The sequence below is a fragment of the Nasonia vitripennis genome, chromosome 1, assembly GCF_009193385.2.
Source record: "Nasonia vitripennis strain AsymCx chromosome 1, Nvit_psr_1.1, whole genome shotgun sequence".
Taxonomy (NCBI): domain Eukaryota; kingdom Metazoa; phylum Arthropoda; class Insecta; order Hymenoptera; family Pteromalidae; genus Nasonia; species Nasonia vitripennis.
Genome location: NC_045757.1, coordinates 5,943,546 through 5,960,756, shown reverse-complemented (window position 1 = coordinate 5,960,756; position 17,211 = coordinate 5,943,546). Strand labels below are relative to the sequence as shown.

Here is a 17,211-nt window from a genome sequence, read left to right as displayed (position 1 = left end):
CGAAATAAAATTAATTTAAGAAAACAGAATAATCTCATATTGCATTCGATCTCGTAAGAACCAAACACACCCGCATATACGTTATTGTACTCCACGATAACTTTGATTTTTCATTATTTCTATTGTGCATATACGTGTAACTTTGTACACACCGGTGGCTCGCATTATCACAATAATTTCTTGTTTTCTCACAATCCGATATTGTATTTTATCAGTCCGAGCGAGCGAGAGAGAGAGAGAGAGAGAGAGAGAGAGAGATAACACTGATTTATCGCGATACGCGACATACAATATTATATGCAGAGTTGGCCTGATTCACACATCAGTATGTCAGCCAACGTCTAATCGCTCCACGTCTTTCTTTCGACCTATACAACTGCGCTATACATTCATAGTGAAGTAAAGGGTAAGCTAAGTACATCTCATGCAAATTCCGACTCATCCGTGCATAAACAAATCGTCATCGCAGGTCAGAGGGGAAATAATCCGGAATAAAAGTCAGAGTAGCTCTCTGCACAGCACAGCCGCTTATCGCTTGTACACCTGCCGTTCTCTCTGCGCGCTGCGCCGCTCTTGCGATAACGCGAGTCAGTCGCGCGCTGCTCCTCCTCCTGTCCACACGCGAGTGTATGTGTGCTCCTCTCTCTCTCTCTCCGTTCTTTTATTATTCTTTTTTTTTCGTTACATCGCTCGTACAATAATTCACGGTAGACTACCCAACGCTATTGTGCTACTGTATAAGCCTTTGTGTCCGTGTGTGTTGTACGATCGTCCCTCTGTGCCGTTATTATATTACTACTGTCGCCTGTACAGTGCGTGGGAGGTGTTAAGCGTCGCCGTGAGTTTTTAGAGTGTGCACATAACACGTGTGTGTTTATTCGCGAGTTGTCCGCGGCGTTACGTAATAAACTATAGCTACGCGGAAGACAGGAAAAAATTGTATTTTTTATTCTTCCTATAATCTTCCTCGTCGCGGTTTATTGTAACTGATTAATCGCGACGAGCGCGAGTGCAGAGAATAAGACGATAAGCTGCGCGCTCGCGAGGATCGGCAGTAAAATTCGATACGAAGTATAAAGCGAATTGAATCGCGTGTATATTTTATATACATCACACGCCTTATTACAGAAACGGCTTATCTCGTCTAATCACCTGACTCCGCGACGCTCGAGATCACGTACATTAAACACACAGTACACGGTTCGCGCGTAACCGCCGAAATCGCTTCATTGATGCGCGCGCGCGGCTTAATTAACGCCGCTTTACCAATCGTAGTTTCACGTGACGCCGATGGTTTCGAATTTTCCTCGAATTTTACTGCATCGCCGGAGCTTCGGGAAAATTTTTCGAGCGTATTATTGTGCAATACGCCGCAGCGCGTTTGTACATATATCGACGAAGAAAGCCGCGCGCGATTAGTACTCGGCGAAAACAGGTATGAGCGCGATGAGTGACATGTACGTGCGTGTATATACGTACGTATGTACGCTCGGGAAAAATTAATAGAACTTACGTAAGCCGAGACGCATCCTCGTGAGAGCTAGTTTATGTATACTGCACCAGTACTGCTATGCATTGTTGCCGTCGTGTCTATATGTTCCCAGGATTATATCCCGCGTATGCGGACTTATTTTTTTTCCGCGAGAGATAGAGGATAAAATGCGGACGACGGCAATGGCACTATTCGCGAGTGCAGATGTGTATAAATCGAGTGTTTGTCTTTTAGGATGCTGAAGGCGAAAAAGGCTGCACTCTAAGCGTTACAAGGAGATGTGAGCAAGAACGAGAGGAAGAAATTCGAGAAAAAAGATAGAGACGTAGAGAGAATGGAGCAGAGCAACGGTGGAACGCCGACGAAGAAGAAGCAGGTCTTCTTCTCGATCGGTTCCTACAGCGTGAGTTTCGCATCGATGCCGATTTTTTTCCCAGCGATCGTTATAGAGTAACGTAATGGCGATCGGCTTGCAGGAACGCGACAAGCGAGTGATCAACAAGATCTCGCCCGGCCTGTTCTCCGACGTGACGCTGCGCAATGAGCAGCCCGCCAGAGAACCACCACCCAGACGAGTCCTCCGAGAGCGTCCGGCATCCCTGGACGCGACCGATTCGGTCAAGCACAGCCACACCCTCCCGAACCTGCGCAAGTTCAAGCCTCTCGAGTCCCTGGTCGACGAGGACGACCGAGTGGTCATCGTCGACAAGAACGGCGACGTCGAGAAGCCCAGCTGTCCGCCGACCAGCAGCGGTGACAACGCCTGCGCCAAACCTACTGCCCAGCAGCCGAACGGTCAGGTCGAGAAGCCGACCTATCCTCCCAAGATGATGAACAGATCGGTATCGCTCGATACCGATCAGCTGAGACACACCGGCAAGGTCGCGCTGACGATCGCCGCCTACGAGGGCGAATCTCGGACTCCGACGAGGCTCGATTTTCTACCGAGTCAGAAGCTCTCCAGGTCGAGCTCCAAGGCGAGCGACGTGACGTCCTCGCTGACCACGACGCCGCTCGAGGAAGAAGCCGCTGAGCACATTGGCTCCAGGTTGCAGAACGAGCTCGTCGCTACGCTCAAGAGGTCCAATCTGAAAAAGAGGCACGACGAGGACGGCGAGACGCCGCCGCCGCCGCCGCCGCCGCCGCCGCCGCAGTCACCTGCTGCAGTGAGTAAACGAGTTGACTTCGAGGTGGGACTTTTTTATCTTTTTGAAAATCGAACGACGACGCTGACGGGTTTTACTGTGTTTCTAGTTGCAGGACAACGGAAGGGTCGAGGAGGTGGAGGTTCACGTGGAGCAGAGCAAAGATGAGGCTGAGCTGCCCAGTGGCGGCGTGAAGAAGGTGGCTACGGTTCTGGAGAAGAGCCTCACATTCAGGGCTAATCCCGAAGCTACTACGGCACCGACTGACTTACCCGAAGAGATTGTAGAGAAGAAGGAGCACGAAGTGGAGAATGTTACACAGAAGGAAGAGCTCGACTTGAAAGAAGTGGCCGAAGCCCCAGCAGAGAAGGATGTACTTCAAGTTCAGGCTCATGAAGCTCCAGAGAAGGAAGTACATGAAGTAGAAGCTCATGAAGCTCCAGAGAAGGAAGCGCTTAAAGTAGAAGCTCATGAAGCTCCAGAGAAGGAAGTACATGAAGTAGAAGCTCACGAAGCTCCAGAGAAGCAGGTAGTCGAAGCAGAAGCTCATGAATCTTCATCGGCAGCTGAGCTTCCCAAAGAAGAAAAGAAGGAAGAGCACAAAGGTTCGGAGAAAGAACACGAGCCAGTTCTTCAAGTTGAAGAAGCTAAGGTGGAAGATAAAGTTCCAGAGAAGGATGTCAAGCTTCCCGAGAAGAGTATTGAACAATCGCTGGTTGATGCTTTCGACGAGATAATCACGTTGACTGACGATACGGAGAAGAAAAAGTAAAAATTCACGCGATTGACTTATACTGATTGTTACCGAAAGCCACTTATAATGCAATGTTATTTATTTTTTTAACTTCCCCAAGTCTTTGTTCCTCTTAGTCCGTCGCTCAAGATACAATTTTATTTATTATGCCTTATCACTTTGTTGATTGAAACGTTCAAATTTTAATTGCTGTACAGAGTCAACGCCGTTTCCACTTCAAATAGATGCAACCTGATGATGGATAATAAAACCTTTGTTACACAAAATTCGCCTTTTAAATTAATAAAACAATTTTATTTACATTTACACCTGTATGTACAATCATTATGTAACGTAAAAAATCAATCATATTCAGTCATCGCATTACGGTCAGATTACGCATCGTTCAAAACTTCGGTGCATCTGTCACAAATTTCCTCGGGTGCAGGTTCCGGATGTCGCCGGCATCTTTTGCATAGCTGACCCTTGATGTCTTCCAGACTGACGTTCATGTGGTCACAAGAATCGTCTTGCAGTAACGTTATCGAAGATACTTGACAGATATCACAGAGTTCCGATAATGAGGATGTCTCATCTTTGTGTAGGCTCTACGTGTGATGCAAACGAAAAGCAGTTAGTGTTGCGATCGAATTGTATGGAATTTATGATAAGTCGCAAAATTATTACCGATAGTAGTTTAAAGTCCTGAGAATTGGCCTTGACTGTAGCTTTCGAGAGCCACGTGTTTTGACTGGTTAGTTTGTTTATTTCACTCCTCAAATCTAGAGCTTTCTCTATAATCTCCTTATACTCCAAATTGTTCCAACTTTCTAGAGACCTGTGCTGAGTGTGGAATATTGGGACGGATGCTGCGGCATGAAATTATCAATAGTTTAAAAAGAGAAATATTTTTTGAATGCTGATTTCAAAATTTTCACATTGCTTATTACTCACCCAGATTTTCGGGGTGATGAAGCCAGACTTCCTCTGCCAAGTGAGGTAAGATAGGCGCTATGGACCGAGTGGTGATTGACAGAATTTCGCCGATGACGTCCAAAGCACCCAACCTGTAAGGCGAATCTATTTTCTCACAGTAAATCCTATCCTTTATCATGTGACAGTATACTGCCGATACGTCGTTTGTTATAAAATTGACGACCGTCTTGCTGACGTTGTGATACTGATATTTCTCATACAGAGATTGAATCTAAAATAATCATTCGTCGTCAGCTTCAATTTAAAAAAATCGATTAGTTTTTAACATTACGAAGTTTACCTCTTGATGATAATGGTACAACTGATGGAGCATATATTTGTCCAAATAGTGATACTGAGGCTCAACGGTGATATTTTTGTTCTCGTCATAGGTGTGTAGGGCACCTAAGAGAAATCTAAAAACTAAACGAAGTTTGTGGACTGTATCTGCGCTTCCCTGCAGCAACGAATTTTTCATTGGCACAAGCGTGTGTTGCGTTCCGTGATTAGCTACCCACCACCTGTTCAGGAGATAGATAAACCATGTATAATTTAATTAAATTAATGACTCTCGGAGAAAAGAGTTTGAGTTTTCATTTTTTACATACCTCAATACATCGACTCCGTATGCTGGCTTCTTGTTCATATCTTTTCCGCCTTTGACTATCTCCTCTGGATCAACAACGTTTCCGAGCGATTTCGACATTTTATTGTTCTTTTCGTCAACGGCGAATCCGTGTACAAATAGATCTCTGTGAAACGAGGCTAATGTATTTTTAAATCACACGTAACGTTCAATAAAAACGAATCTTTACTTACTGGTAAGGTGCACAGTCTTGCAAAGCAACGGACGTTAAAAGTGACGACTGGAACCAGCCAGTGAATTGATCCATCCCTTCCATGTACAGATTTGCTTTCTTTTCGGGCAGTACAGCTGACCACGAAATACCGCTATCAAACCAAATATCCAGGATATCCTACAAAGACAAACCTTACTGTATACAGGTAGATAGTCATTGGATTCGAAATAGAATAACTGGTCATACATCGCCTTTTCTGAATTCCGAGCCAGACAGATTCAGTTCTGCGCATAATCTTTTACCCAACAGTTTCTCTACTGGTAACTCCCACCAGCAATCGGGGCCATATTTCTCTAATAATTCACACAGTCTCTCAATCCATTCCCTAAGACATTGTCACAATTTAGATTTGAAGTTGATAAAAATATTTGAAAAGATTTAAATACTTTACTTTGTGATGAAAATCTTTCCAGTGTCTTTGTAGTACAAAACGGGTATCGGTGTACCCCAGACTCTTTGGCGAGAAATACACCAATATGGTCTTTGCTTCAATTGCGTGAGCAGCGCATTGGTCCATGAAGTCCTGTGTTGCGCAGGATATATATTAACGTTCTCTATGCATTTCTGTTTTGAAATAGAGGTCATCAAACTGTGTTCTACTGATTTCACGAAAAAATACAATAAAGTGCATTAGTATTACCATAGCCTGATCTTTTATAGAATTGGTATCGATGAACCACTGATGACTAGCACGTACAATTATAGGCTTCTTTGTCCTCCAATCATAAGGATAGCTGTGACTTATCGTCTCGGTATGGAGAATATTCTTATTGATTCGCGCGATCACTGCGTCCGTGCCTTGCTCCAAAACTTTGAGCCCATGAAAATCAGAGCCTGCTTCTGCTGTGTATTTGCCTTCTTCGTCGACCAATGATAACTAGAAAAAAAATTCAACTTTAAAATTTTCTATTTTGATTTGCATACAAATTAATACAGAACCGAATTATTTTAAACACTTACTACAGGTATACTATTTTCTAATGCTACGAGAAAATCTTCTTGTCCGTGTGCAGGAGCAGTATGTACTAAGCCTGTACCTTGTTCAGTATTTACGTGATCTCCAGGTAAAAACGGTAATGTGATGCCAGTTATTGGATGCGAATACTTTGCTCCAGCCAAATCATTCCCTATACAAAGTATTTAAAATAGATTATAACTAATCTTATTTGTAAATTATACTTTTGAGATTAAAAAAAGGGCACACCTGAAAACGTTGTAACAACATTAAGCTGTCCAATTTTTTCAATATTCTTTTCTAGTAATTCTACTGCAAGTATATACAAATTTCCCTCGTCATCCTCTGCTAAGCAGTAGTCAGCATCTAGAGAATAGGCTAGCGCTTGATTAGCGACTAAAGTCCAAGGAGTTGTTGTCCAAGTGAGACCAAATATTGACTTCCCTTGAAATGCAGCTAACTTTGAAGGCAGCTCAACTATAGGTAGTCGAACAGTTGCACATTTACTTTGGTGATTATCTCTATATTCCAACTCAGCTTCTGCCAGTGCAGTTCTGAAATGTATATGAGAGCACAAATTTACTAGCTGTATAATGAAAAGGAAAGGGTACGTCATGAAGGATACATACCTGGATGAAGGAGACCAATGCACAGGCTTGAAATCTCGGTATACCAGATTCTTCTCGTACAGATTGTAAAATTGATTTAATTGATTGACTATATAAGCAACAGTATTTGTGAAGTAACAGCCATTGTCTTTCCAATCAGCCATAACTCCCCAAGAAGAAAATACTTGTCTCTGCTTATTAACAGCATCTTCTGCAAATTTACGAGCTGGAAATGCAAAATTATTAGCGAATAATGTGAATAAAAACTTTACAACAAAAAACGTTTGAGTAGAAAAGAATAGCCGTACCTTGTGCTCGAATCTGCATAGGTGTTAATTCAGAAACTCTCTTTTTAGCACTTGTAAGAGCTTTTAGCTCTATGGGTAGACCATGACAATCCCATCCAGGAACATAGTGCACTCTCTGACCCTTAATCACTTTACTTCTAATAGTTATGTCTTTTAGTACCTAAAAAAACAAATTCGCCATCATTTTAGGCCTTAGTCAAATTTGTTCTTAGATAAGACAAATGTAAATACTTTGTTTATCGTGTGTCCCATATGAGGGTCTCCATTGGCATAGGGAGGTCCGTCGTGAAGTACAAAATCAGGACCTTCTAAATTAGCCCTTTGCCAATTATATAATTCTGAAAAGCCGCATTTCTAAAACCAAATTACGATGATTAATTTTTCAAAATAACAGCAAAGCTTGACTTTAAAATCGAAATGATTCTTACGTCTTGCAAATATTTATCCATTTCAACTCGTTTTTTACCAGTTATTCTAGCCTGAAAGTTTGTTTTTGGTAGTAAAATGGTATCGGTGTATCTCTTCTCAACTGGCTTTTCTCGCTGGGAGGAATAAAGTCTGAAGAGAACACGAGCTTGAGAGGAAAGAGAAGCTTTTGCTCTCCACAAAGATGTTCTCAAGCTCATCGACATGTTTGAAGGTTTATTTCTACTTTTTCACGAAATGGATTTTTAATCAATTGATCTAACAGACTTTTAGAGTTTCTATTCTCATATCTTGGAGAATTTTAACCTTATTCTTATTTTTGATATCAACAGTTTGTCTTTCATTCTAATATTTTCTGCGAAACAGAATCCATATTGCTTCAACAATCATATCGAATTCGAGTCACGCAAAGAAAATAAGAAAAGTCGCGAGATATATTTGGCCAGTGTTGCCGGCGAAAGAAAATCACGTCAAGTCGAAAACGTGCCACTTTGCACATAGAGTATAGTGTACCCATACCCATACATACATGAGCAGTATATATAATGAGTACTGTCAACTGTGGACACTGTTGGAGGTCGTATAAGGGAAAGTTCCCGATAGCGCATGCGTGTACTTAATGTGGTCAAAATAATATTAAGTTGCTAAATTTTTGGGTTGTCTTTCTAAAGTGATTTATTGAAGTGTTTACACTGATGTGACGAGAAAAATGTTATTGCGATATTATTTTACCAGATATACATTGTGTCGCAAGATTAATAAGTAAAAACGTATTATCATCGTTGAAAATTCCATGCTTTTACTTTTTTTTTTAAGGTCGTTTCGAATATTCTACAATGAGATGAGAGCAATCGCGACATTTAAAGACGTATTTTCCAGTATGAAAATGATGATTCAAGATTAAGTGTTTTATCACTTCTAAACATAAAAACATCCTAATTTGATTTTTGTCCTTTATTTACAATAAAAAAGTCGCAGAATGTAATGTTATCATTTTATTTCAAATCGTGTATCAGCTATAGATATTAAATTTCATTCAAATTTCCAGGTCAATATTACAAGTACAAAGTCAAATTCGTTTGATATAACAGAATCACTGCCTGTTTAATAGTAAAAGTTAACATAAAAAAGAATCGTGTATATCTAAATTGTACACACACACATAATGCTAAAAAAGGATCTTATTAATTTCATAGGTTTCTTTACGAAATTGTTGATTTAAGACAATTCATACTTCTCGCGTAGCGGCTTTAAAACTATCGTATGTCTACTCTTCGCTGTAATACACATTCCATTCGCTATAAGACTACCTTTAACTTTATTTCTGCTTCAACGAGCTCGTCCGGTAATCCGGCAAACGACGCAGTGACAATCGAAAATTCTCACAATTTTCTTCTCGCAGCAATGAGATACAAAAGATGTGAATGATAAATATAATTAACGGAACGAATCGAGCCTTACATAGAATTTCCGAAGGTACCTATAATAATTCAACTAAACGCGGACCGCCTGACGAGCTACAGTATAGGTCGAGAATTATCGAAAAACGCAATCAGACGACAGTCCAGCCGCTACTCCAAATTAAACATTCACGCGGCCTCTACTCTGCGAGAGACGGGACGATCTATGCGCCCTCGGAGCTGGACACCTTGCTCTTCACATACTCCTCGAGTTGAGCGTCGAGTTCCTCTGCTGTGGGTGGTGCTTTCTTAGGTTGGCGACCAGGTTTGCCGCCGGGTTTTCCACCCTTGGCTGCACCGCGAGTTCTGTTTCCAGCGGCACCGCGACCAGGTCGACCGCTACGTCCTGGCGCCGAACCCCGGGACTTGAAGTTGCTGTTGCTGCTACCCAGTCTGGATCCTCCGCGGATCGGGTTTACTCCGGGGATCTCCGATGTGGCCAACTGAATGTTCATTTCACGGCCGTCAAGGGGCACACCGTTGTACTGTTTCATTGCCTGCAAGCCAGATAAACGCGTTTTAATGTACATCTCTTTCCCTTCGAATGACAACAGCCAGAGTTGTCGAGCTTTTCGGTAGGCTCACCTTGATGGCATCAGCTCTCCTTTCGAACAACAGGTCAGCGGATCCGATCGAGCGGCCAGATCTGTCGTAATGTACTCCAGCGTGTTTGAGCGGGCCGAACTCGCTGAAGAGCTCGAGAATGTCGGAATCCGTGACTCCGAAATCAAGGTTCGAGACGATCAGCTTGGTGGCGTCGGAGCTGGAGCCGTACCTGCGCGGTGCGCTGGTGCCGAGGAAGGCCTCGCGCTTGTAGCTGGGCAGAGAGCGGCCGAAGCTCGGACCGCTGCTCCTGGTGATGCCTCCGCGGCTACGGCCGCGCATAACTCCGCCTCCTGGTTTGCGGGCACCACCGCGGCTGGCGGGGGCGCGTCTAGGCGAGCCTCCTGCGGGTTTACGACCAGCGCCTCCGGCACCACCGCCGCGCTTGCCACCCGTGCGCGGACGGCTAGTTTTGTTCTGCTTGATGATGTCGTCGAGGCTCATCTCCATCTTGGCGGTCATTCTGCTGACTGTGATAACTTCTGGTACTGGCTCCTAACGACTGTACAGTGCTTTTATTTGGTTGGCTTTGGTTGAGCGTAGGCTGCTGGACCTACTTCTGTTTCTTGCTGGAGTTTACGAATTTGCCCTGAGGACAAAGGAGATAAATTGTTAGATGCCGCATATCTCCGTGATAAAGGCTGGAGAAAGATAAGCTTATCCGGAAGCTCGGGATTCATACGCGGCTTTTCCGGAGCTTCGAGCGCGTAAAAAAACTACAGTAGCTTTAGAACGAAACAGAATGTAACAGTTGAGAAACGTTAAGTACTTCCAAATGGCTGCAGTAGCGAGCGCGAATGGCAAGGCAAACAGCGACCAGCCGACTTGCTTATTGTTGTGAAACACTGAGAACGACGCCTCGATTCCGCGGTTGAAGGTTATACGGTGTGTCGATCGCGCGCGTAAACTTTTGAACAAAACAAAGCACTTATATCAGTGCTATCGGGCGTTCCTGCACTGAAATAGAGCAGAGATGCATGAATTTCCCTCCAAATGTACGGGCAATCGTAAAACCGAGTGAAAGCGGACGCTTCCCGGGGCGTTGAGGTTATGCCGTGCTTTCTTCGGAAATCACTCGCGCGAAACGCGAGCTCCGCTCGAATTTTGTGAAAATCCAATGCGCTCGATGCTCGATCAACGATATTTTGAAGATTCGCTGGGAAAATGGTGACGAAATACTCACATAAATGTCGATTCCTTAGCTGCGTCTCTACACTGGCCGAAAACCCACGCGAGCAACGCGACACTTAGTCTATGACTGCGCATGAGCGCCGAGGCGGCAGAAGAAGCGGCCGACGCCGAAACTGCGATGTCGTCTCGTGAGCGGAGATACTTCGATTCGCTGAAAATACGGCCTTGAGGCTCGCTTTTTCCTCGATTCTTTCACAGCCGGCTCATTAGACCTCGAGTTTGTCTTAGGAAATTGCATGAAAAGCTCTCTCCGCATAAATTTCGCGAGCTTTTTCTTCGGGATAATTATTTAAGTGTAGCGGCGCGGCAAGGGGGGAGGGGGTGGAAAGCAGAGGAAGCGGCGAAACGCACCGCTACAGTCCTATACAGAATCTCTCTCGGAACGGACCAGCAGCGCCAACTAGGCTCGGACAAAGCGTTGGCATCTGTCGCCTGTCGGTTTCGAATGCTGCCTTTCCACCCACGCACCGCTATTGCGCTCGATAAAACAGGCAGCTGTAATTCGACTCGCGAGTCTCGCCGCTTCTCAGTATGACAGCAGCTGACAGTTGTGGTGGAGTGTGTGCGCGCGCAGTCGCACCAACACCGACGTACACATCTGCATATAATAGAAATAGAGGCTCGAAGCTAGAATGAGCAGCGGCCAAGCCCCAGTGTCGTGCATCCCAGCGGCGAGCAAGATGTCGAAGGCCAAGAAGGTCATCGACGAGGCCCGCGAGCTTCAGAATCCCGAGCTCGAGCTCGCCGACAAGGGCGTCACCAGCTTCGAGGAGCTGCCCGGTCTACGTGAGTTGGATTCTACTTTTTTTTCCTGCCTCGCGATCGGGCTTTTTACACGGAGACCTGTTCCGTACGAGCCTCGCCAAATTAGGCATGTTGTCGGGAGAGAGCGCGAGTACGCCGCGCTGTGTGTGTTATATACGTGTGCGGGTGAGGGAGTGCAGGCGCGCTATGCTGCACGTGTGTTTGTTTTCGAGCGTGACGTCATATTTTTTGTCAATCGAGCGAAATTCTATATATAATTTTAATTTTTTTTTTTTGTCGCAGTTAATATGTTCAACATCACGCGGATAACGCTGAGCCACAACAAAATTACAGGTATTGTACTTTATTTTAATTTTTATAAAATTATTATAAAATAGAGTGAACGATTTTGCAGCTGTTCCACCGGGCCTAGCCAATCTAGTCAACTTGGAGATAGTCAACTTATTCGACAACCACATAACGGAGTTGCCCGTCTCTCTGTCGCAGATGCCGAAGCTCAGGATCCTAAATGTGGGAATGAACAGGCTCAACGTACTTCCACGCGGTTTTGGCGCTTTTCCAGTGCTCGAGGTGCTGGATCTGACCTACAACAATCTGCACGAGAAGAACTTGCCGGGCAACTTCTTTATGATGGGTACGTTGCGATTAATAATTATTATTAAAGAAGAAGAAGAACACCTATTTCACGTATTATATCGTATTGATTCCTTGCAGAAACTCTCCGCGCCCTGTACCTGTCAGATAACGATTTCGAGTATCTGCCGCCGGAGATCGGCATGTTGAAGAATTTGCAAATCGTAAGCTCTTTATATGCTACACTCATTATTTCGCTGCCTATAGATCTAGTGGAATTTAAAGAGAACTTACGATCCGTAGCTCGCCCTTCGTGACAACGATCTGATCGAGCTGCCTAAGGAGATTGGCGAGCTAAGCCGTTTGCGCGAACTTCACATTCAGGGAAATAGACTTACCGTTCTACCTCCCGAAATCGGTAATTTGGATCTCGTCAGCAACAAAGCGGTTTTCCAAATGGAATTCAACCCGTGGGTAACGCCGATAGGTGACCAGCTGCAGGTTGGCATATCCCACGTCATGGATTACCTGCGCTCCGAAACTTACAAATAGTAAGGAAACTTAATTTTTATTGAAAAATAAAGGAAGAAAGTCAATGTGTGTTGTAGGTAAAAAGTTTTATTTATTTTCTATTATTTATTTTCAGCGTGTACAACAGACACCAAGCAGCGAAAGGGCCGCCACTGCCGATCGATGGTGAAAAGAAGAGCAAAAAGTTATCGCGAGCTCGTTGAGGAGTATAAGCGGCCGTGGACTCCGATTGAAATGCCAATGACTAATGTTACATGCTTACACTGCCAGAGTCTCTCGTTGAAGATACAAATTTTATTCGAAAGAAGAATGAATGTGAATGTTAAGATTTTAATCGTGCCTTACTACTTAGTATTTTCTATGTATTTATTATTTTATCTACGACTTTTACATATGTACGTGTAGAAAATGCAAATTAACATTGTATACAATTTATACGCAGGCTTGTAAGATTTTTTATACTATACATTGTAGACCTATAACGTCGCCGTTAATATTTAATCGTATGAGTAATAACCATGTGAACGTGCCTACAATAGAACTTGCATCTCTTTATATTATGTTATTTTTAATAAATCAATTTACTTCTATTTAAACGAAAGTATAAATATTTTATTTTAACTACATATTATTATATCTTTGTTCTGTATTCATAAAATACAATACAACTTATAGATGTATCTCTAATAATTGTAAATTAATCTTGAACATATATGAATTATGTTATTTTTAATAAATGAACTTACTACTATTTATACGTAAGTAATTATTTTTGTTTTATTTTTGATTTTAGCTACATTAATATGTTCTTTATCCATATTAAATGCCTACAATAGAACTTATAGATGCATCTCTAATAATTGTAAATTAATCTTGAACATATATGAATTATGTTATTTTTAACAAATCAACTCACTACTATTTATACGTGAGTAATTATTTTGATTTTAGTTACATTAATATGTTCTTTATCCATAAAAAATCTCTAATAATTGTAAATTAATCTGGACACAATGTATGAATCATGTTATTTCCAAAATAAAAATATTTTGTTTTAACTTCATATTAAGTATATCTTCGCTCTTGATATTCATAAATGAAAAATCTTCATCTTATAAATGATAATCGTCCGATTGTTTTTTCAATACAAGTATCGCGATATCATACATAATTAGCCAGTAACTCGATCTCCTCGTCGTCCAAGTATTCGCAGATCTTCTCGATAATCAAGTGCTTCGGATCGGTAATCGGCAAAGACTCGCTCAATGTCGCGTAGGCGCGTTCGTTTCTCTCCCGTCTATCAACGGCAGCGTTGTATTTATCGGTCAAGCGCGATGCGTAAACCGGATAATCCTCGCTAAAATCGCGACCCTTGAACTCCTCGACGACTTGCTCGTTCTTCGCGTACCGCGCCACCACGTCCAGCGGCGCGCTGATGACGGAGAAGTACGTTACGTGCGTACCCTTGATCTTCCTCTCCATCATGGCCATCAGCTCGCGTCGACACTTGAGGTAGTGCGGCCCGACCACCGGGTGGCTGCCCATCACCTCGAGGCTCTTCTCGTCGAAGACGTAATCTTCGAATCCCGCCTCGATCACGAGGGTGTGCTCGACGATGACGTTGCGCACTTCCGGATGTACGGGAATGAAGCCGTACAGTGCCAGCTCCAGAGCCGTGAAAGTTTGTTCTAAGCCGACCTTCTGGTACGGGTCGGCGCCAGACTTCAGCAGCAAGCGCACCAGCGGCGCCTTGGCCTCCTCGAGGTCGGGTCGATCCACCAGATAGACTGCCGGCACCTCGCCCGCCATGACGTACAGCAGCGGCGTCGAACCATTGTTGTCGGTGGCGTTGACGTCGGCCCCTTTCTGGATCAGCATCTGCACGTACTCCGTTTTGATCAATCTGCACGCGTAATGCAGCGCAGTGATCCCGTTGGGGCTCCTACTCACTCCAGCCTCCAGCAGGAGGTTTATCACGCTCGGGTCCTCGTTGTGCACCGCGAACATCATCGTGCAGTGTCCGAGGTGAGTAATTCTAGCTAAGTTCGCCCCGTATCTGTCGATGCAGAGCTTGATGAGGTCGATGTCGCCGAACGTGAGGATGTGCTCGAACGGGATCCTCTTCGAGAAAGCCAAGTTCGGGTGGTTGACGTCGCCTCCGGACCTCAGGAGCATCTCGATGATGCGCCTGTGGCTCTTGTTCCTGTTGAGCGCCGTAGCCCAGTGCAGAGCGGTTTCGCCCTCGTCGAAAGTCTTCAAGCCCACCGCGGCGCCGGACTTCAGAAGCGCGAAGACCATCGACTCGTTTCCGCACAGAACGGCGTCGTGAAGGGCCGTGGTGCCCATGTTGTTTTGGTTGTTGACATCGGCGCCGGCCTCGAGGAGAATTTCCAGGAGCTCGAGATCGCCCGTGTAGACGGCGCTCTGGAGCGGCATGCGGTCGTAGTCGTCCCTGGCGTTGACGTCCGCCCCGGCAGCCAGCAGCATCTTCACGAGGCTCTTGCTGAAACCGTTGCTCACCAGGGCATCTTGATTCGTGGCGAAATTTTTAATCCACTGCTCGTCTCTCCCGCGTAAAGCTATATCCATGGATCTTAAACCGTAAAAATCCATTATGCTCGGCATGTGCCCATTGGGTATCATCTCACTGACCAGGTCGAGGTGGCTCTTGTTCAGGACGGCTAGATGCAACGGAGTTTGTCCTTGGCGGTCTTTGCGGCGAACGTCCTCGCCGATTCTCAGCATCTCGGCGACGACGTGGATGTGGTGATACTTGGTTGCGTGGTGCAAGGCCGTTTCGAAGCAGTCCTCGTCGTTGGCCGACATGGTGCGTGTTGTCCGAGGGTGTGCTCGACGATGAGGTTGCGCACTTCCTGCTGTAAGGGAACGAAGCCGTGAAAGTTTGTTGTAAGCCGACCTTCTGATACGCACGACACGATAATACGATAATATATGTATGTACTTACTGCAGACGAAATTTCGACTTTACTCTGTGGCAGATCTGATGGTCAGGAAAGACGTCGTCAAACTGGTGAAACCGGGGGAATATAATGGCCAAGTGCTTCAGCTTTACTTGCACTAATGCTCCGCCCACAGACTTCACCCTCCCCCGTTATTAACGCAGGTATACGTCTCGAACCGTCCATCAGGTAGACAAATGTACGCAAATGTGCACCAACATAACTGTGGGGCGCATTGGAATTGGGCATGAACAGCTACAGATACAGTATATTAAACTGTACGCAGCGCTTTCTTTATAGCTTCGTTCTGAGCTTTTTTTGCACTATTTTAAGCAAAGAATGAAGATCGAACGGTCGACGAATTAGCGTTGACTTTTTAGTTATCTTCAAGCCGTGGAGAATTTTTATTTCAGCACTGCGGTCTTATTTAGACAAAATCGACTGACCTATGAGTACGCGCCTCAAGAAATTCGTGCGCTTTGCACAATTTTTTCGGACGGGAGAAAATTCGAGGATTAGGAGTTAATTAAAGATGGGAACAAGAGTTGATAAACAGCTACAACACGCTTGAAATGTCACAATTTTGGATTTACAATATGCCGCAGAAATTAGGAATGTTGACACGCAAGCTCAACCCAGAGGGCGTCTTGGTTGCCAGACCCAACTCGCGTTAAATTATGTATATCTATATACTTGCCCACGCGCGGACTGCGGGCACGCTTTTGATGCATGTGATACGTATACACGCACTGCGCATGTATAGATGTACATTAGCAAATTCATCTTCGTCGCCCAACTCGCCGCGACCAGCGAGATGCAAATGAAAAAATAATACTAAACTTAAATCTCCTAAAACCATCCACACCAGACACAGCAAGTTGCTAACATAAAACAAAAATATTAGCCCACGCAAAAATCAAATTAAATATTTAAATATTTCTGCACGTTGAAGGAAGGTGAGCGAGCGCAAGGGTGAGATTAAAATCTAAAATCCTTAAACCCACCTACCCCATTCAGTGAGAGTTTGAGTCGTAAAATATTATTTCAAATACGTCGCCATATCAAAAAGAGGCGAGCGAGCGTGAAAGTAGCATCAAAAACCAAAATTTCTAGACCTATAACAACCTCACACAAATAGAGTTTTGGTTTTACCCAAAGGTCAAAGTTTGATAGATGATATTACCATCTTAGTTAATATTATGCTCTCTCTCTCTCTCTCTCTCTCTCTCTCTCTCTCTCTCTCTTTCTCTCTCTCTCTCTCTCTCTCTCTCTCTCTCTCTGGCTCGCCTCCCTTCGATATGCCGACGTTTTTAAAAAAATATTTTCTTAGCCAATATCTTTATCCTCGTTAAAAATAATTGCATTAAATCCCACATCAAATTTTACGTTGTAATTTTAAAATTTTTAAACGTTTGAACAACAATATGAATTAAACGATAAAGCCCCTTTTACACTATATACTGGAATTGTAAAATATTTTAATTACGCTTCAACCTATGTACTCTAAGGGGGTTTTGGGGTCGCTGATTACGAATCGGATATCAGATTTGCAAAATGATTTGTTTAAACAACTTTATCGATGCGAATTACTGCATAACTCGTATTGTGAAACTACATTTTGGCTCA

The 17,211-nt window shown here is 44.0% G+C and overlaps 5 protein-coding genes across 17 annotated transcripts; 2 read left to right on the top strand and 3 right to left on the bottom strand.

Annotated features, from left to right (window-relative positions):
* The first annotated feature begins 68 nt into the window (after nucleotides 1–68).
* Nucleotides 69–3,657, top strand: LOC100678629 (SH3 domain-containing protein 21). 9 transcript variants are annotated; one of them, XM_032601521.1, is made up of 4 exons: nucleotides 69–406; nucleotides 1,727–1,895; nucleotides 1,969–2,658; nucleotides 2,747–3,657. In XM_032601521.1, exons 2-4 carry the CDS (start codon nucleotides 1,827–1,829, stop codon nucleotides 3,407–3,409), a joined length of 1,422 nt encoding a protein of 473 aa, XP_032457412.1. In that variant the 5' UTR covers nucleotides 69–406; nucleotides 1,727–1,826; the 3' UTR covers nucleotides 3,410–3,657. The 9 variants fall into 9 exon arrangements, with proteins under 9 accessions (XP_032457412.1, XP_032457410.1, XP_031778147.1 ...); XM_032601519.1 differs by having other exon boundaries at nucleotides 1,969–2,682; XM_031922287.1 differs by lacking the exon at nucleotides 69–406 and adding an exon at nucleotides 422–627.
* Nucleotides 3,454–8,201, bottom strand: Iars2 (isoleucyl-tRNA synthetase 2, mitochondrial). Of its 2 annotated transcripts, XR_512827.4 has the most exons (16): nucleotides 7,505–8,201; nucleotides 7,308–7,430; nucleotides 7,077–7,236; nucleotides 6,790–6,994; nucleotides 6,410–6,714; nucleotides 6,166–6,332; nucleotides 5,846–6,082; nucleotides 5,597–5,769; nucleotides 5,392–5,530; nucleotides 5,165–5,322; nucleotides 4,954–5,097; nucleotides 4,647–4,866; nucleotides 4,325–4,577; nucleotides 4,058–4,239; nucleotides 3,693–3,978; nucleotides 3,454–3,622 (listed from the first exon to the last, which is right to left on the bottom strand). XR_512827.4 is itself a non-coding variant. In NM_001129821.1 (15 exons), exons 1-15 carry the CDS (start codon nucleotides 7,706–7,708, stop codon nucleotides 3,766–3,768), a joined length of 2,883 nt encoding a protein of 960 aa, NP_001123293.1. In that variant the 3' UTR covers nucleotides 3,668–3,765. The 2 variants fall into 2 exon arrangements, 1 of the variants encoding a protein (NP_001123293.1); NM_001129821.1 differs by lacking the exon at nucleotides 3,454–3,622 and having other exon boundaries at nucleotides 3,668–3,978; nucleotides 7,505–7,708.
* Thoc4 (THO complex 4) lies at nucleotides 8,152–10,904 on the bottom strand. 3 transcript variants are annotated; one of them, XM_008215153.3, is made up of 3 exons: nucleotides 10,749–10,904; nucleotides 9,548–10,154; nucleotides 8,152–9,459 (listed from the first exon to the last, which is right to left on the bottom strand). In XM_008215153.3, exons 2-3 carry the CDS (start codon nucleotides 10,025–10,027, stop codon nucleotides 9,127–9,129), a joined length of 813 nt encoding a protein of 270 aa, XP_008213375.1. In that variant the 5' UTR covers nucleotides 10,028–10,154; nucleotides 10,749–10,904; the 3' UTR covers nucleotides 8,152–9,126. The 3 variants fall into 3 exon arrangements, with proteins under 3 accessions (XP_008213375.1, NP_001123294.1, XP_016844079.1); XM_016988590.3 differs by lacking the exon at nucleotides 10,749–10,904 and adding an exon at nucleotides 10,335–10,467 and having other exon boundaries at nucleotides 8,160–9,459; NM_001129822.1 differs by lacking the exon at nucleotides 10,749–10,904 and having other exon boundaries at nucleotides 9,548–10,027.
* A 385-nt stretch (nucleotides 10,905–11,289) lies between these two features.
* LOC100121535 (ras suppressor protein 1) lies at nucleotides 11,290–13,376 on the top strand. Of its 2 annotated transcripts, XM_001605095.6 has the most exons (6): nucleotides 11,290–11,542; nucleotides 11,804–11,854; nucleotides 11,916–12,155; nucleotides 12,236–12,318; nucleotides 12,398–12,645; nucleotides 12,741–13,376. In XM_001605095.6, exons 1-6 carry the CDS (start codon nucleotides 11,389–11,391, stop codon nucleotides 12,826–12,828), a joined length of 864 nt encoding a protein of 287 aa, XP_001605145.1. In that variant the 5' UTR covers nucleotides 11,290–11,388; the 3' UTR covers nucleotides 12,829–13,376. The 2 variants fall into 2 exon arrangements, with proteins under 2 accessions (XP_001605145.1, XP_016845624.1); XM_016990135.3 differs by lacking the exon at nucleotides 12,741–13,376 and having other exon boundaries at nucleotides 12,398–12,646.
* On the bottom strand, nucleotides 12,998–15,709 carry LOC107980896 (putative ankyrin repeat protein RF_0381). Its single transcript, XM_016983979.3, has 2 exons — nucleotides 15,592–15,709; nucleotides 12,998–15,501 (listed from the first exon to the last, which is right to left on the bottom strand). Exon 2 carries the CDS (start codon nucleotides 15,449–15,451, stop codon nucleotides 13,787–13,789), a length of 1,665 nt encoding a protein of 554 aa, XP_016839468.1. The 5' UTR covers nucleotides 15,452–15,501; nucleotides 15,592–15,709; the 3' UTR covers nucleotides 12,998–13,786.
* Nucleotides 15,710–17,211: the final 1,502 nt, after the last annotated feature.